General features: G+C 51.4%; 1 protein-coding gene across 1 annotated transcript; it reads left to right on the forward strand.

Annotated features, from left to right (window-relative positions):
- The first annotated feature begins 3,902 nt into the window (after positions 1 to 3,902).
- Positions 3,903 to 27,770, forward strand: ST6GALNAC2 (ST6 N-acetylgalactosaminide alpha-2,6-sialyltransferase 2). The gene is made up of 10 exons (XM_075903593.1): positions 3,903 to 4,127; positions 17,053 to 17,145; positions 18,592 to 18,649; positions 20,250 to 20,424; positions 22,949 to 23,114; positions 24,035 to 24,173; positions 24,540 to 24,643; positions 25,445 to 25,528; positions 25,935 to 26,034; positions 26,626 to 27,770. The coding sequence occupies exons 1-10, from the start codon at positions 4,018 to 4,020 to the stop codon at positions 26,791 to 26,793; spliced, it is 1,197 nt and encodes a 398-aa protein (XP_075759708.1). The 5' UTR covers positions 3,903 to 4,017; the 3' UTR covers positions 26,794 to 27,770.
- Positions 27,771 to 27,855: the final 85 nt, after the last annotated feature.

Consider the following 27,855-nt stretch of genomic DNA (forward strand, 5'->3'; position numbering starts at 1 on the left):
TCCCGTTTGCAGGGCTGGAGTCTGCTGCAATTGGGCCCCAGAAGTCCCCGCAGCCCAGGCTCCAGACCACGTGCCGGTGCCGGAGCCGGGCCGCTTGGTGCTCGCAGCCCCAGCCCATCACAACACGGCCAGTCCCACCCTAGCGAGGCTCTGCTCCCCCACGCCCCGCTGGCTTTCCGAGGCGCGGCTTGGCCATTTTTAAAAACGGCACCTCAACACCAAGCCATGCGTGACCCCAGCCCCGGTGCAGCCCCGGCTCCTCTCAATGCTGCCGCCCGGGCTGTCAGCATCCCTTCTCCAGCCGGGGTCAGCTTGCCGGCCTCCTCGCCGGAGTCTCTTGGCCCGGTGGGGTCTTCTGGCAGGGCTGCCAGTGCCGGCAGCGCCCCTACTGGCTCCAGTGCAGAGCGCACGCGTATGCTTCTCCTCCGTGCCGGGCTGGCAGAGTGGTGCCCCGGAAAGTGTGGTGCCCTACGCGACTGTGTACTCTGCATATGCCTGAGGACAGCCCTGCACGTGGGAAAGACTCTTCTACTGTTCCCATGGACTTTTGTGCTCACCAGGGAGAGCAGTAGAGGTGCCCATGCTAGTCAAAGCAGGAAGCTGTGGGAGGCCTCCCAGAGGCCAAGAGCATCAACTTTCCAGCAATGCTGCGTCTACACTACTGTAAATTCGATCATGCAAGGTCAGGAATAGTGTTATTCCTTGTGAAAAGCAGACGTGCTGAAATTGACTTCCATGGCTCTTAAGGTCAACACAACAGGCTTGATAGTGTGGATGCATCACTTAGAAAATCGACTGAATGGGGCTAAAGTCGATGTAAAGTCCCAGTGTAGATCAGGCCAGGGACTGAAGCTCCCATTTGCAGGAATCTGAGAACAAAGGGTTCCAAACTACTTGTATTTGTTTAAAAATGTACCAGTCTCCAATAGTCAATTAACCAAAACAGACTTGCAAAGAATATCAGGATTTACTATGCACCATCTTAGAATCCCCCTCTTCCTGTGCATTCACATGGGAGCTGGATTCCCTGACTTCTGCTCTGCTTCTTCAGTTGGCAGCGCCTGTTGGGAAGTATCGATACAATTAGACTATCCACTGAGAGAGCTAATGATGGTTATAGGTACCTGAGGCAGAACAATTTTGAGGAAAGGCAAGCAAGGCTGCGGAGCCCTGGCCAGGCAAACTCCCAGGCTGAGGCCTTGCTGTCAAGGTCTGAGAGGTACTAGGGCTGCAGGGAGGCAGCCAGGGAAGCAGAAGGCAGCAAGTCCTCCCCCTTGCCAATGATCAGTGGCCATTTCAGACTGCAGTTTTCCCCTAGATGAAGACTGACAGTGGGTCACTGAGGCAAGGTGGGTATAGGGGGCTGGGGTTCCCTGGGGAGGGGAGGACCCCAGAGTGTGAGGGCACTGCTGGAAGGCATTGCTGTGAGGAAAGAGCACCTTGGGCAAGAAGGTTCTGTGGAAGAAAACAAGCCTTCACTCTGCATTTGTGAGCAACAAGTAGTCAGAGACAGTTTATTCGAGCAATATTGCAAGGGAAGAAGCTGCTGCTAGGCAGATCGTCGACTACAAACAATTATGAAGCAGTTTATATACTGTCCATTACATATAACAACATTAAACAATTAGTCTCCTTCCCATTCCAAACACCAATGGCTAACAGTTATTTTAGTTCCACCCAGATGCTCCTTATCTCAAGGTCCCTGCCAGAGTCAGCATTCTATCCTTATCTCCGTATGGAGGCGAGAGGCAAAGGCAGCGTCTTATTACAGCTCTCGCGTTGTCAGGCCACAAACTTAGCCTGACTCTTGCTCTCTTGCTAACTAGACCAAGATGGCTGCACACAAATTCCCTTTTCCCTGCCTCCACAGTTCTTGCCTGAACTGGTACAGAAGGCAGGTTACTGTGGGTATGTCTACACTGCAACTCTGTTTCGAAATAACTAGCGCTATTCTGAAATAACTTAGTCTGCATCTATACAGCAGGCAGTTATTTCGAAAGTGTCAAAATACTGTCAAGCTGGAGGCCTTCTTACTCCGACTCCTGTAACCCTCATTGTACAAGGAGTAAGGGAAGTCGGAGGAAGAGTGCTCTGTTTTGAAATAAGTGCTGTTTTGTAGATGCTTCTTATTTTGAAATAAGATACGCAATTGACATAGCACAATTTGTGTAGCTTATTTCGAGTTAAGCCCTGCAGTGTAGATGAACCCTGAGGGCGGGACACTGGCCAGCAGAAAGCGCTCTGAGGCTGAAGAGTTAATTCAGTGCTAAAACTTTTGTCATTCTGGGGGTGTTTTTTCCACACCCCTGAGTGACAAAAGTTTTAGCAAAAAAGCGCCAGTGTTGACATAGCTTTAGGGCTTCTATACTTACAGCGCTGCACCAGTGCAGCTGCACGTTGTAATGCATGGCTACTTATGCTAGTGGGAGGAATTCTCCCATTGGTGCAGATACTCTGTCTCCCTGAGGGGCAGTAGCTATGACAGGAGAAGTCCCCTCCCTTGATAGCACTGTCCACACAGGGTTAGGTCAGTATCTCTACATTGCTCGGGGCAAGGTGTAGATTTTCTGTACCCTGAGAAATGCAGTTATACCGGCATAAGTTTGCAGTGTAGATCAGGACTTAGTACCATTCCCAGATCTGAAGAACTCAGTGTAGCTCCACAGCTCATTTCTCTCACCAACAGAAGTTGGTCCAATGAAAGATCTTACCTTATCCACTTTGTCTCTTGCTGCCTCTGGCTATGTCTACACTGACACTTTCATCATTAAAACTTTTGTCACATAGGAGTGTGAAGCTCCCCCCCCCGACAAAATTTTTAATGACAAAAAGTGCTGGTATGGACACCCCTTCATCAGCAGGAGAGCATCTCCGACTGACAAAGTTACTGCCCCTCATTGGACTACACGGCACACCTCACAATGGGGCAGCTACAGCTGCACAGCCGCACTGTTGTAAGAGGTGCTGCGTAGACATAGCCTAAATCTATATTAGAGACCTTGCAGTGGCACAGTATCAATGCAGCTGTGCTGCTGTAAGCTCTCTCATATAGCCACTCTGTGCCGTGGGATGAGAGGTCTCATAAGAACGGCTGTACTGGGTCAAATCAAAGGTCCATCCAGCCCAGTATCCTGTCTGCCGACAGTGGCCAATGCCACAGCCCCAGAGGGAGTGAACAGAACAGGTAATCCTTTCCAGTCACCACATCCCTGTGCACACTCCCACTTACGCTGTTTTCATACCCCTGAGCAACACACCCTCTATTTTTTCCATCCATGTGTGGAACAAATTTTGTTGTAGGTACCAAGGTATGTGTGGATATGCCCCATCAAGGGAAACACATGTTGCCAGCTGTGGGTGCTCTGCTAATCATCTGGGCAGCATGTGAATCTTTCCTGGGTGGCAGCCCAGGCACTCAGCTCGCAAGGAAAACTGCCTGAGCCACAGAAGTTTTGCCAAGTAATTGGTAGCCCAGACATGGCCTTCACGTATACAAGGGGGCGATGCAGAGGCCGCCAGGCCCCAGGGGAGGATTTTACAAGTGACTGTGGAGCAGGAGGGGGAAGGATACTGAACGCCCCAGGTCCTGAGCTCACTGACCGGGCAGCAGAGCTGAAGGCAGCGAAGTTACTGTGGGAGTCCGGGCTGTGGCCACATCCAGCGGCCGCGCGCTTTGCAGCAGAGTTGCACCAAGGAGCCCCGGGGGTGTTTGGGGCCGGGGGACGGAACTGGCCCGAAAATGGCACCTCGCGCCCGCCAGCCGCGGAGGAACCGCTGAGCGCTCCCAGCTCCCAGCGCTCCTCGCTCAGCCCGGCCCCCCGGGCAGTGCTGCGCCGCCTCCCCCGCCGGAGGGACCCCGAGAGCCGGCGGGCAGCAGGGGCTGGGGCGGGGCCGGAGCGAGCGGCCGGGCTGGGCGCACCCGCGGGGAAGGAGCCGCCCGGGTGCTGGCTCGCTCAGCGCTCACTGGCGGCCGGAGTTTGCGCTCCGGGGTCTCGGCGCCCCAGGCTGCCCGCCCCGATGGGGGCTCCGCGGTGGGCGCGGCTCTGCCTCCTGCTCCTGGCGGCGGTAACTCTCTGGGTGCTGCTGTGCGGACACGAGCGCGCCACGCAGGCTCCCCCGAAGCCCAGGTAAGGCGGCCGGCGGAGGGGGGAGCTCCCGGCGGAGGGGAAGCCACAGTTCCCGAGAACTTCGGGCTCCCTGCGTGCAGCGCAGCACATGCTCCGCCGTGGGGCCGGAGCCGAATGGCGCGCGGACGGACAGACAGACACCTGCAGGGAGGGACAGACAGACACCGAGAGCAAGCGAGCCCGCGAGGCGACTTGGAGGGAGGACGGACAGACAGACACAAAGAAGGGCAGACGGAGCCAAGGCCACACACAGGGAGTGAAGTGGAAAACGCCGCCCTGGAGCATGAGGCGGCGGCACGGCGCGGGAGAGAAGCGGGGCGTTTTAATCTGGGCCCCGAGGGCTGGGAGCAGAAAGGCAGGGAATGTTAAGTGCCCGGGGGTGTCAGGCCTCTGGCTGCCCCCAGCTTTCAGTCGAGCCTCCGCACGTTTTGGCCAAGGGTTGTGTAGTGCTTTGTGCATAGGACTCTCTCTGGGTCCCAGCGCTTCAGCTGGTGTAAATCAGCATAGCTCGAGCGATCTGGACCAGAGCTACACAAATGTACTTACCCCAGTAGACCCTGGTCTTCTGTGGGTTGAGGCTGATTCATCCCAGCTGGAGATGCGGCCCTCTGAATTCAGTAGGGCAGTACAGATGTAAGCCAGTTGGAGGCCTGGCCCCCCAGCACTAAAGATGTGCCTATGGGGAGATTTCCAGCACCAGCAAAACTTAATGGACACCATTTCCTAATCTGGCATTAGCAGGCCCCCAAAGGAGGGTTCCATCCACCGCCCACCCAGATGGAAAAAGTGTGGAAGTAGCTTGAATGTAGTCGCCGTGTGTGTCAGGCAAGTTTCACCACAGGATATTTTGCTTCCAGGGGACTAATCCATCCTGCTTTGCTAGGAGGCGCTGGCAGTTTGTGCCCTATTTGCACTTGCATGTACCTCAGAAGCACTGCTCACCTCTGGGCCGTGCTGTGCAACAGATGTAAAGAGAGTGAATGTAACAAGCGGCTCAGGATGATGGTTTTTACTGTATCAGCTTGGAAGTGAATCAGTGAGTGGTACTGGAGCTGGTATATGTAAATACAGTGGAACTCACCCAGTTGTGGGGACATAGGCAATTCATTTAGACATTATTGTGGATCTCAGACATGAGCCGCATCCTCCCCCCTTTCTAGCCATAAGCTCTGCTAAATTCTCCCTTTCCCTAATATGCAGATGTAATCCTGTAATTCCTTCTCCTGCTGGGAAATGGCACAACTGGAGTTACCTCTGCTGCTCTCTGCAGCCCTGTTTAAAGGTCACACAGCAGTGGGTGAGCTGTGTGCAGCCCCTCTTTCAATTTTCATCCCACAGAGTGCGGTGGGAGGTACTGCCCCATTTTATAGATGGGGAAATAGAGGCACAGCAAAGTGAAGTGATTTGTCTAGGATCCTACACAGTAGGACAATGTCAGAGTTGGGAATAGAAACCAAGACTCCTGGCCCCTGAGTCATGTGCCATGGCCACTGGACAATGCTGCTTCCTGGGGACATCAGGATGCTAAATAGGAAGAATCTATTAGTAGACTCAAAATCCTAATCCCAAAACAATGTTCAAAGCACCAACCTAGGTCATTAGGATGTAGGGGTCAAACAAAACAGCATCACCTGCCTCCCCACATTAAATCAAAACCCCTAATCCTAAATCCAAAATATGAAATCGCAAGCCCAGAACCAAATTCCTAATCTCTGTGATTCCATTGAACTGTAATTGACCCTTAAATCATAAACCTAAAACAATCTGTATCTAAACTGATAACCTCAGGCATTTCTTGAACTTGGTGGTTCCCAAACTTTTCGGCATCATGCCCCCTTTTTGATTTTTGAGAAACCCTAACTCCCCTCCTCCCCGTCACAAAAAAATAGCAGCAAAACTGTGTCGCTGGGTCACCTCATGCCCCACCTGGAATTTCTTCACGCTCTCCCCAGGGGGGCATGCCCCCCCGTTTCGGAACCCATGCTCTAACTGAAAGGCTGTGTTTAGTATATATAGCCAAGCACCAGCCCACAGAACTCAATCCCAAGCATGCATACAGATTAAACCAAGCATGCATTCCCTACAAGACTAGGAGATGAGCAGCTGCCTTGGTTCATTTCACAAGTAACAGGAATTTTACTGGAGACTCATAGTTAGTGTGTGTAGTATGGTGGAACCCTTCCAGATAAGATGTGCTACATACATACACACTGTGCTATGTACATGCCCAAGTCTGATTCTCCAGTGCTTTTGCACAGCCAAGCACACCTGTGCGAAGTGGATGAAGAATGCCACACAATACAAATGTGATTGCCACTTTGTGCAGAGGGAAGTAGTTGTAGGATGGCTGCCATCTTGGCTGGCACAACTGATCCAGGATGCTCCTGAGTTAAAAGCATGAGCTGCTACATTTTGAGCTCTTGCTACTTAGGGTATGTCTAGACTACAGGGTTTTGTCGACAGAAGTTTTGTCGAGAGATACTGTCGACAAAGAGCATCTAGACTACATCCAGTTCTGTCAACAAAGCAAGCCGCTTTGTCGACATAACAGTGTGGACGCAAAGGACAGTGTAGATGCAATAATGCCTTCTATCGACAGAACTCTGTCGATAAAAGGCGTTATTCCTCGTAGAATGAGGTTTACATACGTCAACAAAACTGCTGAGTTTTGTCGACATTATGTTGACATAACTCAAAGGCAGTGTGGACACAGGTATAGTTTTGTCGACAAAAGTCCACTTTTGTCAACAAAACCTTGTAGTCTAGACATACCCTTATTGCAGTCTTGGCATGGAAGGGGACCTGTAATTCCCCCTCATTTTATGCAGTGGGTCACAGTTGCAGAAGATGGAAAGCAGTGCAGGATCTCGGATGCCAAAAACCTGAGTCCACAGGATTTCATGGACCATGAAGGCCTTACTTCTACTTTTCTTTCCCAATAACACACTTAGCAAGGTCCGGTGTTGGCAGGATGGGAATGGTTATCACCAGGGCTCGCCAAGCTGCGTGGTTCGGCACGCTGTGCATGCGCAGACTGCGCTGCGCGGCTGTGCCGGCTTGTAGAGCCCTGGTTAATTGTCGAGCCCTGGTTATCACTATAGTTGATTATTAGCACACAGGAAAAGACTGTTGACATTTCCATTGCTCCGTCTGCCCTTGCACTCAGCGCTTTACAGGTCCAGGTCGTTTTCTGAACTCCTTCTCACATGGATTTGCTTATTTCCTGAGCATGTGCTTAAGGCAGCCAGTGGAGTTCCACTGGCAAAGGTGTGTGGGGGAGGTGGGAAGCCCATAACAGGAAAAACAACTATCTGGAGGGAATGGGCCCCACCTCCTTGTAGCAGAGGGGCTGTGGGCCAAGTGTAAATTTCCCTACTCTCCAGGGAATCTCCCACTGCTGCAGGCAGCCTCTGCATCAGCCCTCGGTGCTGGAGTGTCCGGGAGCATAAAAAAAAAATCTGAGGGGGCCTGCACTACTGCACCCCTGCCATGGGCCAAAGTAGCTGTTGTTGGGCAAGAGGAGAAGGAGACCTGCAAAGTAGGGAAGCCAGTGAAGCCTTCCTCTAATCAGCCTGTATGTGCCCTTGTCATCCCCTAAAAGGGCAGGCACAAATTCTCTCTTCTTTGGTCCCTGCATTGGTGCCAGTGTAAGCAAAGGTATGAATTGGGCTTCGATCTCCCAACTCCAGGAGCCTTAGAAAAATCACAGGGGGGTAGGATTTCCTAAAACACTTGGCCTAACTCTGTTACCATTCCTCTGTTGTGAATCTGTACTGATTCCTCTGAAGAAGTGGGTTGTGCCCACGAAAGCTCATGATAGCTACATTTTTTGTCTCTAAGGTGCTGCAGGATCATTCTTTGTTTTTTCAGTTCGGCTATGTCTATGCAAAAGCGTTATTTCTGAATAATGTCAGTTATTCCCAAATAACATATTCCGGGTCTACACTGCAAGCAGTTATTTTGATATAATGTCAAAATAATGTTGAGCAGGAGGACTTCTTACTCCGACTCCTGTAACCCTCATTTTATGAGGAGTCAGGGAAGTTGGAGGAAGAGTGCTCTTTCTAGAACTTCCTGCTGTGTAAATAGCGCCAAAAGCCAAAACAAGTTATTTCAACTTAAGTACGCAATTGATGGAGCTCAAGTTGCTAAAGCCGAAACAAGCTATGCCCTGCTATGTAGACGTTACAGATTAACATGGCTACCCCTATGAGTCTGTTACCATTGACATTTAGGCCAACGTTGATTGCTTATGAAAATCCTAGGAGAGAAAGATATCTTACAGCATTGCAGAGCTCTGGGAACGCCGTGTCTCTCCAGTTACTTACTTGGCTTGCTGGCAGATTGCAAGGCTTTCTACCCATTTTGATTTTACTGATTTTTCTCTTGCAACATCTAAGTTTTATCAGAGATAAGCACGGCTTAGGGCTGAACCCCTCTTCAGCTTTGAGAACAGTCAACTGTAGAGCTCATTCTGGCTCTGAATGTTATGAATCTGACTCTGCTTTTTAGCTGATTGCATTTTGCAGTAGAGTCCCAGTCAGATGTTCTTATCTGCCTTAAGCTTTATTTTAGCTGGAATGGTCTGTACAGGATTTAAAGTGCTTTATAACTCTACATACTTTAAGGTTCCCTGGAATGCAATGTCTGGAGAGGGAAGGGGCTGACCTTTATTTATAGTCACTACCTATTTCTGGCTTTCTTGGAGAAAGGGAACAAAATATTCTGTGCCACTTAATTGTTTCACAGAGACTCAGATCTTATCATCCCTGCAAAGAGAAAGAAGGGTGGGTCCCTCCAGAACCTATTAATGGTGCTTCTTTGATTGGCAAGGGGTGGGTGCTGCAGCACTTGGGGGGCTGATGTACTTAATTGAAATACAGCCAAGACCCACCCAATGTTTTGCTGCTGCATATCTCCCCAACAAAAAATGTATTGCTGCCAGCACGAGGCTTCCAAACTCATTCCACCAATGACCTCTGCTATGATGGGCCAGTAGTGCTTGTAATCTGAGAGAGCATGCTACCAGTGAGCAGCCTGCTTCGTAAGAACAGCAGTTGCTACCCAACTGCCCTGCACTTTAGTCTGCCGAGTTCCCTTTGCAATGGAAACCATACTCTGAACAAAATATAACACCCAATGCTTGCCAGTAGCCGCTGCCATCTTGAAGTGGGCACCAGCAGGTAGCATTTCGCAGCGGATGGCATCCTCCACATTGGTTTCTGCTTAGGCAGTGACTTCTTTGGCCCTGGTTTTCCATCTGGTCTACATCACTGCATCAGAAAGAGTCAAGCGCATATGCAGCACAAAGGACACCAGGTTATGTCTGCACTTTGAGCTGGGGGCTGTTCCCAGTTCAAGGATGCATATCTACACTACTTCCAGTCAAGCCAGCATGCGAAAAATAGAGCGTAGCCATGGCGACCCCAGCAGTGAGAGGGGCTAGCAACTTAAGTGTGTACCCAGGGTCATGGACAGGTACATACACAACTGGCTAGCTCTACCTGCCAGGGCTCTCTTCTTGATTGTTCCACTGTGTCTCCATAAGCTGAAAATCACATTCATAGGGGCAGTGCCTGCACCTGGCATAAAGCTGAAGCGTTGCCCGAGAACCTAAGTACATCAGGAAAGTCCTAGCAGAGGAGCCAGGGGTGAACTGTTTCTCGGAGCAACTTGAGAAAGAAGGTGGCAGCGGCTCAGGGTGGCGTGAGTGTTGGCTGTGTAAGGTGGGGGAAGGCCCAGAAGGCCTGCTGTAGGTGTTCTGGGGGCAGCGTGTTGCTGTCCCCAGCACCCACCCTCCCACTGCTGGAGAGGCTGGGCAGCGCGGTGCGCCCTCCTCCCTCCCTCGGTGCTCTGGGGCTGGGGCCACACCACGCACCCTCCACCCTTCTCAGGGCTAGAGAAGCTAGGCCAGGTTGTGTGGCGCACCCTCCTCCTTCCCCTAGGGCTCTGGGGCCACACCACACACCCTCTGCTCTTCTCAGGGCTACAGAAGCTGAGCCAGGCTGTGTGGTGTGCTCTCCTCCCTCCCTCCAGTGCTCTGGGGCTGGGGAGACTGGGGCCAAGCTGTGTGGCACAGCACACCCTGCCTCCTCCCTTCCCTGGGGTGTGCTGGGCTCAGCTAAGGCAGCTCTTGAGGCTGGGGATACTGTGGTGAGCGCGTGTCCCCTCTCCGTGGTTGAAAGGGGAGGAGCATGTGCGCTGCCCTGCCTCTCGGGGGTGGGGCCGGGGGTTTTCCTCCCCCAGCTCTTATTTCACGAGCTACTCATCCAGGGTGGGTTTATTTCTGGTTTTGCCTGAAGGTGGCAAAACTTCCACTCAGGAATCTCCTTCCGCTTAAGGGTGAACACGTGCTGGGTCACAAAACATCCTGCGCCCATAGTGGATGTGGAATGGGCAGACCCAAGCCCTTGATGTCATGAACTAATAAAACTTCACTACTGGGCAATGGGAGACCTAAAGTGACTGCCAGAGCGCCCCTGTGTGCCTCATCTCAACCTTTCCTCCCCCTAGCTTGCTCTGTAGCTTATCAGAAGTCTTGTTCTTTCCCTTCCTCCCACCATGTACCAGCCTGTTTGCATAGCCCCTTCCTTTGGCTCCAGTCTCTGTTGAGCAATGCAAAGTCCTTGGGTATGTGTAAATACACACGGAGGGAGTTGGAGCATGCATTGCTAATATGTGGACAAGAAATCTTTATGAACAATGTTACTGTGCATGTCTGAAGGCTGCCTTTCAAATCCACACTCCACCCGGCGTCATTTTGCCCTTCCCTAAATACCCAAAGCATATTGTTCTCTGCTGCCTTCTGTGTAATGCTCATTATGGGCATCTGCCTCTGTGAAAACATTGCAGGCCTTTTGCTGCTGCCTCATACCCTTGTCCGGGCTCTCCCCTGGTGGCACAAGGACATGTCACATGGGGGAAGACACGGTCATGTGGCTGGTTTCCCCCCCGACCCTCAGCATCCTTCCTAACTAGTCACCCCTGATCCATTTAGGGCAAGGATGGGCAATAATTTTTTGCCGGGGGCCACTTCAGAAATTTTTGAAGTGGCCCCAGGTTTCACCAGAAGGAGCACGGCCTCAGTAGAAGGGGGAGGGGCCAGGATACTTCCCTGCTTTTCCACCCACAGACCATGATTGGTTTGGAGCGCCTTTGGCACCCCCCCCCCCCGAGTTTTCCCCCATAGGCACCCATGCCCCTGGCGATGGGAGGAGACACCGCATGCTCCCCCTCCTGCCCCCAAGCCAGTAAGGACTTGGGGGGCAGGGGAGCGCGCAAAGTCTCTTCCTGCCCTGCCAGGAGTGTGCGGTGCTTCCGCATGCTCCTGGCAGGGTGGAGGAAACTTTGTGTGCTTCCCCCCCACTCCCAGGCCCTAATTGGCTTGGGGGTGGGGGAGCAGCAGGGCCTCTGTGAGGATCAACCTGTTTGGCGGAGACCACGGAGGCCCTTTTGCTCACCCCGATCTAGTCTGACCTTCTGTATGGCATAGGCCAGAGGACTTCCCCAAAGTAATTCCTAGATCACAAACATCTGTCATAAGCCCATTGGAACATCCAGGAAAAGCAGCAGCTCAGAGGTAGCATTAGGGGTGTCTGGGGGAAGCAACTTAACTGGTAAAAAGAAAAGAATTACCCATGCAGCTGGCTGGGACCTGGTTCATTGAGTTTCAGCCCAGAAAGAGGCTCAGACTGCACATGAAGCAGATTTTTTGAAGGGGGTGGAGTAGGGGGAAAGGGCCTGTATTGGAAATGCTGGTAAGAGCCGTGTTTGTGCTGCTCAGTAATTAGTATCTTTGCTTCCTCACCAGCCAGAGCATTGGTTAAAGGAAAACATGCACTTGCTCTGATCAGCAGTTAATTCAGAAGGTTTTCCCAGCATGCCAAAGTGTCTAGCTCCCCCAGGAGAGAGGCAGCCTGTGTTGTGTATTAGAAAAGGAAGCGGGATCTGACTCAAAGAAGAGGCCATTGCCAAAGTGACCTCTTTCATGACACTACAGGCAGCCCCTATCATTACCGTTTTTAAGGGGGACACAGCAGGCTGAAAGGAGGGGGCCACTCCCCCAAATGCAGTTGTGCATTCAGCCCTGTTTGGCACAAAGGAGACCACCCCAATCTCAGAGGGCACTGAGGAATGGCGTACATCTTGGGAACCTGGTAGAGCTACCAGAAACCCAATGCTGGTGCAAATTCTGGCGTTTTTGTTATAGAAACCTGGAGAGAGGGGCCAGGAGGCAGCTCCATTATCCGCCTGCCTCTCACTGTCCCTGGCTCCTCGGTCTCTAACAACATGCTGCTTGTTTCATCCTCGGTAAAGCATTTTAATGCAGGCACCTGACAATAAGCAACCCCTCCCCAGCTGGCTCCCCTCATCCAGACAGAAGCTGTCACTGGAATCGCTTTGAAGTGAACCTTCTGTTTGCTGATGAATAGCAGCCTTTTTCCCCCTTTTCTTAGGGGGGCCAGCTGGCACACCGGATGCAGAACTGCTGTAAACTTATCTCTCCTGCCTCTGAGAGTATAAGTTTGCAGGGTCTGCAGTCTCCAGACGGCCCGTCTCATCCACTAGATCCATCTCGGTTTTGCACAAAACATACCCAAGCTGCGCGGCTGGTACTGTAAGCTCTCAGATCACCCATGGAGAGCTCCAGGTTTCCATGGAAGTCAAACAGTGGCAGTGTTTCAGATTATGGTGGTCATGGGGAGCAACTTTAATCATGATTCCAGGGGCTACTTAAGCCCTCAAATGCTAGTTTAGCTATATATAAAAAAGAAAATTGATCAGATATTAGACCTGCTCAGCTCTAACAACAACATATTCAGGCATCTTGTGGCAAGTCACTGAAGGAACACTGATTAGCTTAAAAACTGTAATGTATATTTTTACTTTGTTACTATTTGCAGCGAGACAGGCCCCCTCATCAGGACTATTGGTGCCCTCCACCCCTATGGGCTTCAGTAAGAGCCAGGAATCCTCAGCATCTCCCTGTGTTTAGCATGGTGACTTCAATAGAGGTGGCCCAGCCATTCAGAGAATGAAAGGGCCTGGGGCATAAGTGACTTGGTTGCAGAGATCACAAACCGACCTCAATAAGTTCCCAAGCAAGTCACCAGCCGAGGTCTCCAGGGTCCTTATCTGCCTGGGAATTGATCTGGCACCAGTGCTGCTTCATCAGCATGTCTGAGCCTCACTCAGGCCTGTTATTTTAACTTTGAGGGTCATTGAAAAGCCAGGAGGCATTTGTCTCACTGCACTGAGCAGAGCCTGTTGCAGGGAACACCAGGTGCTTCTCTGCTGGTTGGCACTGGCTAAGGCCAGATTAACCCCCAGTCCTGGGCTGGACTGATGAGAGTCCTTTGTGAGCTGGGTTGTGTTCTTGCTTCACTGTAGTTTGATGGGCTATGGTTAATGTTTAAACAGGGACATTTTCTACTGAATGAAACATAACGCAGGAAGCTGGCTCACTGAATCCCAGCCTGAGACTCCTCTCCGTTCCCTAGCCTCTGACTCGAAATGCCTTGCCTCTTCTTTCTTAATCTCCTCTTCAGGCCGACCCACAGGACACACAGCTAAGGGCAAAGGCAGCAGGACACTGTCCCCGCTAGTCCACTTGTCTTAGCTACCTGAAAAGACAGAAAAATCAACTTGTTCTGCACAAGTGTGGCCTCTCTTTTTTTTATGAGGGCTTTTCTGTTTATGGAGGGTGCCAGGCTGGTAGCCAGGAAGACTGAGGTCTTTTTTCTGTTAGCCCGCAGGGCAATTACATCATAGGCAGCAGCATTTCCAGCTATCCTGTAAAGCAGGGCTATTTAACATGTGCCCATGGGTGGGAGCTAAAGCAAAAAAGCAGTCAACATAATGGTCTTCTGTTGATATGCATTTTACTACTAGTTAAATTCCTAGACTGTCATTGCTCATTAAAAGAGCTGTCATATCGGTGGAAATTGGGAAAATATTGAATTTTATTAATATCAGCAAAACTGACTTAAATGGGGCCTGTGTGTTGTATAGTCTTGCCTTAATCTTTGTATTCATGCCCGTCAGTGTGAAGGAAGCTATTTGCATATATATTTGCATGTATACGCAACCACCCTTAAGTTGCAGCCCTTGGCATATGCTGAGAGTATCATTGTGGCCCCCAGAGCTTCCAAACTTGAGTAGCCATGCTGTAAAGGGTCCAATGTCAGCGGGAGGCCACGCTGACTCCCTAGAGTGCCCCTCCTGAGGGCAGTTGCTGTGCCGCAGTTGCCAAGTTTGTGTGGCACGCCTCGGCCTAGCTGTTGGCCGAGAGACAGGATCTAACGCCCAGCCTGAGCTAAAAGGGTCAGGGTAGAGCAGACAGACTAGTGATTTACACTAGTAGTTCAATAATTCCCCATTTATAGGGCCCAGCCCTGGTTCAAGGCGGGGCGGACAGATGTTTATCAGAAGCAGTTCAACAGTTTGGAGCTTCGGCCAGGTCCCAGCCGGGCAGGGATAGTCTCCTCGCTGACAGAGAGCTGGCAAGCACAGGGGTTTTTGCCCCACAGGGGAACCTGCCACCCAAAGAGAGGAGTGGCAGGGGGAACACAGGCCCACCCACTCCACTGCATCTCAGCCCAGGGCCCTGACAGTGGTAGTGTTGCAGCCACGGGGTCGGTGGGGATCCAGGCCGCTATGTGCTGACTAGGTCAGTGGGTCAGCGGGGATCCAAGCTGCAATGCGCTGCCCCCCCAACCTCCATCTCTTCAGGTGCCCCGAGGTCGGCTACCCTGAGCCGCTTCCCAGTTCCCCCAGGCTCAGGTGCTGCTCCTTGGTGTCCACTGGCGACAGAGGGGCTGGCAGGATGTCCATGGGTTCTGGCTCAGGAAGGGGCCCAGGTGGGGCCAGTCCAGTCATCTGGGCCCGTCAGGGGTCTCGGAGGGCTCGGTGTGTTTTCAGGCTGTGGCAGCGGTATCAGCAGCCTGGGCCAGGGATTGGGGGCCGGCAGCGGTCCTGGCAGGCCAACCCAGTCCTCCCCATGAGGTGCAGTGCGGCTGAGCCCTTCGCTGCGGGAGCTGGAGCCAGGCATCTGGCTTGTTTGGCTGCCGGGTCCTGACTGAGCTCTCAGCTCTTATATGCCTAGTCCTGCCCCCCGGCTTCCTGTGGATGGGGCTGGGTGAGGGTGGACCTGCCTCTAAGGGGTCTTAGAGGGCCCTTCCTGTTCTGGATCAGAGAGAGGCCATGTTATTGCATGTCCCTATACCATCCTATCACTGCTCCTGTATGAGCATGAGAGAAATTCAGTTTCCCTTGGTCTCTCCATTCAGTGACTGGCCTCTCTTCCGAGAATGCCCCCTTTGGGCAGGTGACATGGATGGAGCTCATCTGAGACCCACCCACCCATTTCATGTGGGCTATGAACAGGGATGTCCTTGAGATTTATGGGACCCTACACAATCCTATTGAACTGATGCCCCTATGCCCAACAGCAGCCTGGGGTAGGATGTGATTTTATAATCAGCAGCACACTAAAGACATTTTTAAACTAAGGCCCTGTAGACTAACACAATAAATTTAGAAATGGACAGTATCTACCTGGGGTCGGCCTGTTCAATGACTTCATTGCCACTGGAATGGCTCTTTCACAGGTTGAGTGTCTGCCCATAGCTCTGGCAGGCTTTGCCACTTTTAAATTAACTCAATCTTCTCCAGAAGAAGCAGAGCTGCAGAACAGGGATTGGAAGAGGCAGGTGGATGGACATTAAGACCCAGTGGTTCCCCACAGTTTAAGATGCCCTATGCAGCTGTGTATTCTGTGTATGGGTGTGGATGGCCCTGGCTGGGAAATAGCTATAGAATACTATAACTGGTCAGAAATTGCCCCATAGGACAGTTTTGTTGGACTACGCTGTTTAGACCAAACGGGTACATTCCCAGGAAACATTTTGATATTTGTTCAGTTTTTCCTGAGAAGCTGTTAAAATGTGTTTCATTTGCACTGCTTTGACTTTGATTTCATATTAAATGAAACATTTTTATAAGATTGAAGTGAAATATTTTCAGAATATTTCATTTTGCACAAAGTTCGGGGAGGGACATTTTGTCCCATCTCAGGATAAAATCGAGTTTTGGAATCTTGGAGTTTCCCCAAGGATGGAAATTCCACATTTTAAACAGCTCTACTAATGACTTCCACCCTGCTAACCTGGGCTAGATTTTGACAAGAAAACTAGAGTTGAATGGCTCCTTAGGTCATTGGGAACCTTCAGGATCGTTCAGGGTTCCCACTTTCTCTAAAACACTCACATTTGGCCCCTTGAATTTCCCACATAGTCTCAACTTCCATCATTGGTCTCATCAGCTTGGTATTAGCTAATATGTGTGAAGTGCAGCAGACTTGATGGTCGCTAAGTACTCCACTATGCGATACAATTCTATACACCTTTCATACTCCTCTGGCATGCCTGGGCTTCTTCATTTGGGTGTATTTACTGAGTTAGAGGATACATTGGTTCCATGCACGTCTCATGTTAGAAAATGTAGATGTCACAATGGGCAAAACTGTTGCAGTCTTGTCTTAGCATGACAGCACTGAAGAGAGAAAACCCCTGGTTTGATATAGCCCCCATTTCAAAGGGAGCCCTTGTCCCCTGAATTTTCCATAGGTCCTCCCTGCTTTTGAAAATCTATTGCCCCACTTCCTGCAACAGACATGGCTGGGGTCAAGGCCCTTATCTTTTGGCCAGTCTAGCCCATGTTGAGATGTTACACCCAACTTGAGATTTGATACCTTTGCTTAGGTGTCTCATGAATCTAGTTGATACAGGACCAGCCTGTGCTGCTGCTGGTACTCCCGTGCTCACGTGTTCTCACTTGAGGGGGACAGCGGAGGCCCAGGAGACATAGGAGATGACGGTGTGGTTACGCTTCCCCCCTGAGGCTCCCTGTGTGGTCTCTGTTCTAGCCTGCTGCAGCAAGAATCATTGCTCTTGGTGCCTGGAGGGATGTCCCGAGACACCGGAAGTCATGACCTGAACAGAGAAAGCAGCATGAACAGGTGAGTGGTTCGGAGGAATATAAATGCCATCTGTCATGCTTTCCTCCTGCCAATTGTTCTTGTGGGGAATCCTTACTGTGGCCTCCCAGATGGGATGGGTCCAGCAGCATCAGACCTCGGCATTTTGTTATTTTCCTTTTCACATGGATCTTGTGCAGGTCGAGGGCCCTGGGCTGACAGTCCTGTCCAGCAGAGCTTCAAGTATCCCCAGAGCAGGCAGCAACAGGGCCAGCTTCTACATTGCCTTGTCCGTGCCCCTAACCCAGGCCTGGAAGGCCCATCTGCAGGATGGGATGGAAGTTTGGTCCCATGCCTCTGTGCTGAGACTTCCAGGCAGGGGCTCGCTTACTCCCAGCTGCTTTTTTGTGATGGGACTGGAAGGGGGCCAGCATCTCAGCAACAGTTGTCAGTCACTTCAGCCCTGGTCTGGATTGGAACTGGCCACCTTGTGGTTTGTTTATTTCCATTAGTTTAACTCCTTGCTTAGGGGAGAAGGGCTGTTGCTCTTTTATGCCCCATCAGGTCTGTGCATAACTGATGGCCCACAGAATGTACAATCTAAATGGAGAGGGGCTTTCACATGTTTTACAGTGGGAACTGGGATAGTTATTAAGAGACTTGCCCATGGTGACGCAGGATAGGTGGCAGAGCAAAGAACAAGATCCATAACTCCAAGTGCCTGTGCCAGGAAACACTCACTATTCCCCCTTATGCCTGGACACAATGTGGCAGGGGGTTCTTCACCGGCGTGCCTCTTGCTGGCAGCTTCCTTGGCCCAGAGCTCCAGCCAGGTCCCTTTTCAGTTTCTGGCCTTGGTGAGAGAAAAACCCAGACAGAACAAACCCAGAGTTTCCTGGCCCAGCTTTCAGTCCCTGACTTGTAGTGCTGAAGCTTGTACTTCCTCCTCTTCCTGGGGGAAGGGAACCGAGCCCACCTGCTGCTCTGGGTTCCAGGGATCTGCATTGGGCAGCTGAACCATGCTCCTCACAATCGCTCACTGCTCCTCAGCCTCTCACAGGGTTGCAGGCTCCACTGCCCCTGCTCCAGAGCTGTTTCCTCACATGATTTTCTTCCCAGCCAGCTGCAGATCCCATCTCTCAAGTCTCTTCCCATTGACTGCAAATGGAGTCATAAAGGCATGGCAGCTCTGAATCATGGGGCCTCTGAAACAGGGCTCGCAAAAACCCAGGCACTCAAAATCAGTGCAGATTTAAATGCTTGGAGCAAAGCAACTAGCTCCAGGTCACACACTGACCCAGTACCAGAACTTGGCCAATCCCCAGGTTGCCTAACTTGCAACTAGAGTTGAGTCCCAGTGAGAGGGACAGGAAGAACTATAGTAGAAGCCATTGGATCTTGTTATGCTCCTCAGTGCAGGAAAGAGAAATGCACACAGGTGAAATTCAGCGCAGAAGGATATTTAGCCTATGTCTTTTCTTTTCCCAGTGGGAAGCCATCTAAATATTCTTCTGAGTCCAGCAAGGCTGAGCCCATCAAGAAACAGGTAATGAGCATATTCTTAGTGCTGTCATTTTTATCACTTTGTCCTCGTCTCTCCAAAGACTTTAGCTAGGTTGGGGTCTTGCAAAAGAACCCAAAGAGGAAGGGGAAAATAAGGGCTGTTCATTAGAAAGGTGTTTGGCACTCACCACCCCTCTCTAAAGAGACTGAGTGATCCTAGATTTGCAATTCTGACAAGGCTGGACCTTTGGTTTAGAGAAGCAGAGAGTTTCAGCCATTCCTCAGCTCTCCCCACACCACCTGGGCCTGATAAACCAGACTGGGAGTGATTTGCTCCTGCAGGCCAGTAACTTTCCTCATGGCATGTTGGAGCCTGAGAGCCAAGCTCTGGGAGAACCACAAAGAAGCGAGAACAGGAGAAGTGCTAATGGAAGAAAAGCAAGCCACACTGTTCCAAAGCTCAGCATGGGGTGAAGGTGGGAGAACCTTGAATTTAATCCAGAACAGTTCTCCCAATGATAGTGGGTGTGGTGGCACTTCACATTCAACTCCTGCACCTGTCAACTGTGTTATGTTCTCCCCGTGATGTGACTGGCAAGGGGCTGGCCGTCTCTGGTGAACCTTCGCAAGCAAAATAAATAAGCAAGAAGTCCTAGCTGGTGGGAGGAAGCGGAGGGCTGTTGAGCAGCATGTGTGGAAGTGTTAAAGCCCAGGTCTGTACTGTCCACACTAGCTAAGCTATGGCAGAGCATCAGTGGTCTTGCCCCAGTGCCATTTGAAGTCAGTGGGAGTCGGATCCAGACCATAGAGTGCCCACTCCTATAACTCATACTCACCCAGTTTGTATGGGGAGTCATCCCCACTGACTTGCCAAGCCATGGCAGAATCCTACGTAGAACTCTGCTTTCACGTGATTGTCGCACTGACTTGCCAAGCCAGGGTAGATGGGCCTGTGTAATGCTCATCTCCCTATGGTCTCGCTTTCCATGGACATTCTTGGTACAGTAATAACTCTGGCTGTGATTTGAAGCTGCAAGGAAAGTACTTTTGAGCTGTGATGAGGAAATAGCTGAGTCACTAATAAAGTGTTGGAATCCACTTAACACAGAATAAGTCTGTGGAGTAGACGGTAGCGCTGCTGTTTATAGAACACTCTTCATCACTGAGTGATTAACTGATTCAACCAACCCTCCTTCTGAGTTGGGTACCAGCATGCTCCTTTTGCAGATGGGGCAGCTGAGGCACAGAGCAGGGAAGTGACTTGCTGGAGGTCACAGATCAAGCTATTGGCAGAACCATGGACAGGAACCAGGCGTTCCCAGCTGGACTCCGACCAATATGTATATAAGCTCCATCGGGCAGGGACCACCCTTTCATTCTGTATTTGTACAGCGCCTAGCGCACAGGCCTTGCTCCATGATTAGTGCTTGTACAGGGTCCCACAACTCAAAAGACAGTAGTAACAGCAATTCAAAGAGCTGCAGCTGCTGAAGAGAAATATGAAAACTTCTCTGTGGAATCAGCATACATCCCTGGGTGGGTACATCCATCTCAAACCTCTCTGGCATCTGGCAGGGGATGCAGGCTTTAAGGAGAAGTGTGGAATGATCTCCAGACCAAAATGTGGTTCCTTCTTCTTGCAGGCTAGCCGGTGCCCCCAGTCGCTGATGTCGAAAGTGAAGGCAGACCCCAGGTTCGGGAAGCTCTTTAGATTCCGCATCCCAGTACTGCTGTGGGAGCAGCACTTCACCCCAGAAACCTGGCACAGACTGAAGGAGCGCAGTGTCCCATATGGCTGGCAGAGCTTGTCCTACACAGGTAATGGACCTGATGATGACTTGCTAGATGCCACACTCCTAGTCCCAGGAGTATCCCAGAACCCTCCACACTCATGAACTCTGACAGGCACAGAGTGACAGGGCCATGGAGCATGAGCTCCCACATGGAATGACACTGGGAGGGAAGGTGGCACCACTGCTGCCCATGCCACAGCTGTTGGGAGAACCTCTCCTGTAGTGCTGGGCTGGGCACCTCCCACCAGCATCACTTGTTGCAAGATGGATAGCTATGTGGGATGGGGGTGCAGCTTGGGCAGGTGAAGGGGATGGGCAGAGGGGGCAGGGCAGCTAGGGTAGGGTAGGCAAGGGGATGGGACAGCTATGGGTGAATGGGCTGAGGCAGGATGGCAGGGGTGAACAGGATGGAAGGGGGTGGGATAGCTTGGGGGTGAATGGGATGGGGGTGGGATAGCTGGTGAATGGGATGGGGATAGAATAGCTGGCTGGGTGAAAGGATAGGAGGGGATGGGATAGCTGGGGGGGTGAAAGAATAGCTGGTTGGGTGAACAGGATGGGAGGGGTGGGATGGGAGTGGGGATGGAATAGCTGGGTGGGTGAACAAGATGGAAGGGGGTGGGGTAGCTGGAGGGGTGAAAGAGATGGGAGAAGGGACAGGGCAGCAGATTTACAAGCCAAGTGCTTACACTGAGGGCTTGTGTACACTGGCAAGTTATGGCACTGTAACTTTCTGAATCAGGATATCTGAAAAAACACCTCCTCCACCCCCCAAGTGCAGCAAGGTACAGAGCTCTGGTGTAAACGGGCTCCCAGCGCTATCAGCAACTCCTCTCGTGGAGAACGTTTACCTAGGGCGCTGTGCTGTAACCACACGGCCACTTTAAGTGCTTTGCCTTTGAACGTTGGACACAGCCTGAGGTTTCTCCTGCTCCCAGCGTCCGTGCCCAGGGGAAGGAAGGTGTTGGGCAAGCTGCTTCTGAGGGGAAAGGGTGATGACTTCAAGTTGCAAATCCTGTGGGGGCCGGTTGCTCTACAGATTTCTTTGGCAGAGAGGTAGGGGCATGGCTAGATACAGATCATTCTACACCAGGCCAGGATTGAAACGCCCGCTGTGCAAGCAGAGAATTCAATATCTTTTGGCTAATGTCCCAGTGTCCCTCCCCACAGGGAGTCAGAGCAGGGAGGGTGGAAAGGGACCAGTTTGGAAATGCTGCAATCAACATCTTGTGACATTTTCCTGAATAAATGGTCCCAGTGTCTTCACAATTATTAACTCAAACCACAAGGCTCTTGAACAAGCCGCTCCATTGTTGCTGGAGACTGGATGACAGGAATTGTTTCCCTTCCTACCCAACACCCACCCTCTGCACCTCTCCAGCCACACGGCCCCTGAATGGGGAAGTGACAAGGGGCGTTTGGGGGCCTAACAACAGCGGCAACGTGGGCAGCACCAGCTGCAAAGTCGGAGTTGTGGCTGAAAGGGCAAGGGTAGGCTTCTGTCTCAGCAGGCCTAGGATGATGCAAGCAGAGAGCACTGTGGCATCTACTGCCTAGTGCCTGCCTTGCACACCACGCCCAGGCGGCAAGACACACACGAGGAGGCGCTGGGAGCTGGCGGAGCTCTGGGACGGGCCCACTTTAGATGTCATAGACCGGGGTGGGCAATACTTTTTGATGGGGGTGGCCACTGCAAGAATTTGGAAAGTGGTTGAGGGCTGCACTCTTCCATGATATTAATGGAGGAGGTGCGGGATCTGGGATTGGGTGCAGAAGGGAGCTTGGGGCAAGGGAGGGAGTTTGGGTGAAAGAGGCAGTTGTGACCTGGGGCACTGGACTGCGGTGCAGGGGGTTGGATTGTGACCTAAGGCAGGGAATTGGGGCGCATAGGATTGAGGTGCAGGGGTTTGGGTTGTGAGTTAGGACAGGAGGGGATTGAGATCCGGGGCAGATGATTGGGGTGCCAGATCTGGGAGAGGGTGTGAATGCTGGAGGGGAGTAGAGGATTTGGGTATGTGGAGTGGGGAGCAGAGGGTTGGGAGAGAGAGGGACTGGGGTACCAGAGGCAGGCTCTGGCCAGGAGACTTACCAGCAAGCAGCCCAGCACTTTCCTAAAGCAGCCTTCCTTTCTGCCCCGTCCCTGCACATCTGCAGCCACGTGCTCTGTGAATTAACTACGAGTCCCTGTCGGGATGGAGCATGGTGCTTCTTGGCTGCCTGTTATTAAAACAGGCAGCTCCCATTGGCCAGTTTCTGGCCAAAAAACGGCCATTGGGATTATGTTGGGGGAGGGAACAGCTCCTAAAACCTTCTTCCCTCCCATCCGGGCTCACAGATTTTAAAGCAAAACCACCTGGCAGCCACATTTCTGAGTGGCATGCAGGTTGGGTGAGGAAAGCGGGGAGCCTGCTGGGACTCCCTGCTGCATCTGCGAGCCGGATCCTGTGGCTTGGTGGGCCGTATTTACCCAGGCCTGTCCTAGACCAGTGTGCTTCTCTCACTCTGTACCTGTCTGGGGCTGATTAGCCTCTTCTTGCCTTGCTCTGTAGTAATTGCCTCCACCTTGCATCTGCTCAACGACTCTGCCAACAGCTGGCTGGTCAACAAAGCCGGGTTCCCCGAAAGCTGTGTGCGCTGTGCCGTAGTCGGGAATGGAGGGATTCTCAACGGATCCCGGCAAGGCAAGGAGATAGATGCCCATGACTTTGTTTTCAGGTATGGAGAGCTCTGCAGCCCACACTTCCCGGGAGCCAGGGACACTTACCCCTGCCAGGGAATGGGTCAGTGGGGCTGTTATGCTCCTTACCTAACAGAGGATCCTGCTTAAAGATCTTGTGTCTTAATAGGGGCAGGTTTAAAGTGGTGCCAGGGCATTTGAGGTAGGGCAGCTCCAGCTCTAGCTGTCCCTTTCATGCCCTGCTTGTCACGTGCCCAGATGCTGCAGCAGAGGGGGCAGGATTATTCAGTGTTAAATGGTAACTCAGGCCAGAGACCGCGGAGCAAATCCCTCTCCCATAGTGCCCGTTTCTGGCTGCTTTAGCCTTTCCTGGATATCCCAGTGTAAGGCATATTCCATCCACTTTGCACCAGCGGGAGATCAGCTGCCTCCAAGGACATTTGCCAGGCTTTGTGCAATTAGGGCCGGTGTAGAGGAAGGTGCAATTCTTGCCAGCGCTTCCCAGGTGACTCCTGCCGAGAGTGAAGGCAGCAAGAGTGCTCTGCACACCGGTGCGGGGAGAGGAAATGGAGACCGAGGACACTAGCACAAACCCCAGGTGCTGTGGAGAGACTGAGGGAGATTTGTTGCCCAAGCTAGAGAGAACTGTTTGTAGTAACCCATCTGAGCTATGCCCTCGGCACCTCTTGGGTGCATGGCTACTCCCCAGAAGAATGAGGAATGAGTCACCCTGCTGGGAACTGAACCAGGACTCCAGGCTTCTCAAACTGCATGCACAACTCTCTGTGCCATACCAGTGTAAAAAGTGAGCAACTCTAGGCAACTCTGCAGGCATACACAGGCACACAACAGCCCTGTTAGGGGCAGCAGCACCATAGGGGTAGAATCTCACTTATTGCCTCTGGTGAAAGACTGGTCCTTAACTAGAGCCCTGGTCCTCTCCCTTCTCCACACACAGGCTAAACGGAGCTGTGATCAAAGGCTTTGAAGATGACGTTGGCACCAAGACATCTTTCTATGGTTTCACAGTGAACACAATGAAGAATTCCCTGATTGCCTATGGGGAGTATGGCTTCACCCAGATACCCCAGTCCAAGGTAAGCGGGCGGGTAGGGGGGAGCCTGCGTTTGTTCTGCGGATATTTGGTGGTGGCAACTTGCACTGAGGAATGGAGCTCAGCTGTGTAAAGTGCAGGAGGCCCTGAGAATGGTGGCCCTTCCTGGGAGGTCACCCTGGTTCTTTTCACTACCACCAGAAACCTCCTCTCTATTTGTGAAGACCTGGGTGTTGGCTCAGTCTGCCACAGCTCTCATGCTCACCAAGGAACATGTGTACGTTCAGGCATCTGCCAGTGGTGAATGAGGCTCTTGCATCTACGTGGGGATGTGGGTGTGACCACACATGTTGTAGCACCTGCTACAATCATATGTATTTTGTGTGCCTCTCTCCTCCCCCGGCTGCAGGACCTGCGGTACATTTTCATCCCCTCAGACATGCGCGATTACATCATGCTGAAGTCCGCCATACTGGGCAGCCCTGTCCAAGAGGGTCATGACAAGGGTGATGAGTAAGTAACCCTTCCAACCTGCTCTCTGCTCCTCCTGAACTGTCTCAGGCTTAATGCTCCTGGGAAACCAATATCCTCCAAATGCAGGGTGGATAAAGCACTGACAGTGCTAGTACATGTTGCCTTCTGCAAAGGTGTCTCGGCTGTAGCTAAGGTACTTATATGGCCCGCATTACAGTAGTATCTGAGCTCCTCACAGTCTGTATATAACCTCACAACAGTCCTTTAAGAGAAGAGTCATTGTACAGATTGTGGTACAGAGACTAAGTGACTAGACCAAGGTCCCACAGGATGGCAGTGACAGAATGGGAACATGGGTCTCCCAGATCCCATCTTTCATCTCTCTACTCTGTCTTTGGGCTGAGCCCAACCCCAAGTTGGAGCAGCTCTAAAAGCATTGCTAAGTCCTCCACAATGACCAAATCAGAAGTTTAATAAAGAAAATCTTCACATGCAGAAATTATTCTTCTCCTCTCTATTAACAACAGTTGTTTTCACAATTATAAGCAAAGTTAGAGAGCAGTGTTAAAAAAAGACTTACACTGGACATCTGGTTGCAACCTTAATTCCATAATAAAAATGAAAGTGTCTCACTAATTTTCTGCCTCAGAGAAAAGCCTTAACTCGGCCCTCCAGAGAGTTGTATTTTTTTCAGTGTGTGATATTTTCTTTAAGTCCGATCTCTTACTGACAGTAGGCACCATTGATTCAGTCTAAATACTCCGATTCTTGGTCCTAATATAAATACTGAGCTGTCTAAATACTGACATGAAATGAAACTGTTTCATCTCCCTGCCATAGCCCGCAGAGGTATTTTGGACCAGAGGCATCTGCAAAAAAGTTCAAACTGCTGCATCCGGATTTCATACATTATCTAACATCAAGGTAAGGAAAATGCAGTGCCTCTGGCAAAACAGTGTCTCAGGAAATTCCAGTTCATTCAGCAAAAAGCTCTAGAACTACCCGTTAGGTTCACTGTAGCCTGCTCTGCAATCAAACCCCTCCACCTCAGTCCCACCTGCTCGCTCCTGTCTTCCCCCCCTCACTGAAATGTAGTCCAGTTCCACTCTCATCCCAGTCACTGGAGCCCAACCCACTGTGATCAGCCTCGGATTTACACCCCTTCCTGTTCCCATTCATTGCAATGCAGTCCAGTTCCTTGCAGGCCAGTGTGCTTCTATTCCAGGCATTCTCAGTCTTTCCTCTACAACCCATCCTGTTCACTGGGATTTGGGGCACCCCAACTCTTATTTCACTCATCTCATGTACTACGGTCTCCCTTTGTTTACAGGTTTCTGCGATCTGAAATAATAAACAGTCAGTATGGGTATCTGTACATGCCCAGTACCGGTGCCCTCATGCTGCTGACGGCTCTCCATACCTGCGATCAGGTAAGAGTCCTCAGTGCCTTGTACTGTGCTGGCCAGCATGAATTAAGGCTGATGGAGTGAACTGGGGCAGAGTTAAAGGAATTCCCTGGCTTGGGTCTTTAACCCTTGTCATAAGATGCAGAAATACTTGGGTAGAGCTCACAAGTCCAGGCCTGATATGAATCATTTCACTGACAGTGCCTGCAGCAGTATCAATGCTCCTGGGTGCCACATGGCCTCCAGGATGTACCAGGCACATGGGGTGGCACTGGTGGTGGACTGTGGTGTCTGAGTGACCAGCTAACTCATTTGAAGCCTGAGATCTGGTCGGGCTAGGATAGGACAGGCTGGATCTCTAGGACAGGACCTTTTTAAATGAACGGAGATGCCTCTCTCCTAGAGCTGGAAGGGACCTTGAAAGGTCATAGAGTCCAGTCCCCTGCCCTCACAGCAGGACCAAGTACCATCCCTGACAGATTTTGCCCCAGATCCCTAAATGGCCTCCTCAAGGACTGAACTCACACCCTGGGTTTAGCAGGCCAATACTCAAACCTCTGAGCTATCCCTCCCCCCACCTCCTGTTTGTTCTGTCACCCTTCCCCTTACCTGCAGGTCAGCGCCTATGGATTTATCACGGATAACTACCAAAAGTTTTCAGACCACTACTATGAGCGGGAGAAGAAGCCTCTGGTGTTTTATGCCAACCACGACATGTTGCTCGAGGCTGAGCTGTGGAAGAGCCTGCACAGGGCAGGCATCATGAAGCTGTATCAGCGGTGAGGCTAGATGGCAGCCCATCAGCATCTCCCTTCTCCTCTTCCCTAAGGGCTCCCTTCTCCCTAGCAGGAGCTATCCACAATTCATGGGCAAAGGTGGCAACTAAAGAGCTCAAATGGAGCAGATGGAGAATCCCTTAATTGCAAGGCTGCGTTCAGCAAGCAGAGGTGCTACATGGAAGATTCTACTTGGATATTGCTGAGATAGCAAAGCAAGCGTAGTAGGTCTCTCGGGGGAACCTGCTGGTTGGCTTGAGGCTATAGCCCACAGACCCTGCCTTTGTACCAGTAATGCCCGTTCCTCCTATTGAATACGGCACCTTCAGGGGGCAACTTCTGACACTAGGGAATGAAAAAAAGGGGATTTCAGAAGCAAGGAGCCTAAATGTTTGAAATGCGTCTCCCAAAGGAGCATGATGATATTGTGCCTGCGCATTCCAGCTTCCCATCGAGTAGCCAGAGCTTCAATGTGGGAACTGCCCAGCCTGCCCTTTCCTCCTCTCCATCACAGACAAGGGTCTTCGGGAGCCAGCAGGGCCTAATTTGTCCTCGGTGGTGGGACATATCACAGCCACACTCCTCAAGCTGAAGAGAGTTGGTGGACATTGCTCCTCGGTAGATTGGGTGCAAGAGTGAAGACCATTGTGGCTAGGAAGCCTTAACTGTATGAAGTCCAAGCACCACACAGATACACTTCTCTGCAGAGTTCCCATCACATGCAGAGTTCAGCAAAGGCTGACACCTCTCTCCAGCCTGGGCTTCAGCCACTCCTTGGCTTGCACTCCATATTGTGGTAGCAACAGAGAGTCAGGTTGCTACATCTTAATTAGGCTTGACAGTACCTTGGGGTAGGTGGGTCTGATCAAATGGAAGGAACTGGACACAATCCTCTGCATTACTGCACACCGCAAACCTAGTATCAGTGTATATTCAGAGCAAAGCCCTTAGCTGTTGTACAGATGGATGGAATCCATCACTTCATCAATGAAAAATAAATCCCCATCAAGCTAATTAAAAAAGTCAATTAGCCAGCAGAAAGCGGGGAGAGGGGTGTTAACCCTGAATG

This window comes from Pelodiscus sinensis, chromosome 20 (assembly GCF_049634645.1).
Source record: "Pelodiscus sinensis isolate JC-2024 chromosome 20, ASM4963464v1, whole genome shotgun sequence".
In the NCBI taxonomy this organism is placed as follows: Eukaryota; Metazoa; Chordata; order Testudines; family Trionychidae; genus Pelodiscus; species Pelodiscus sinensis.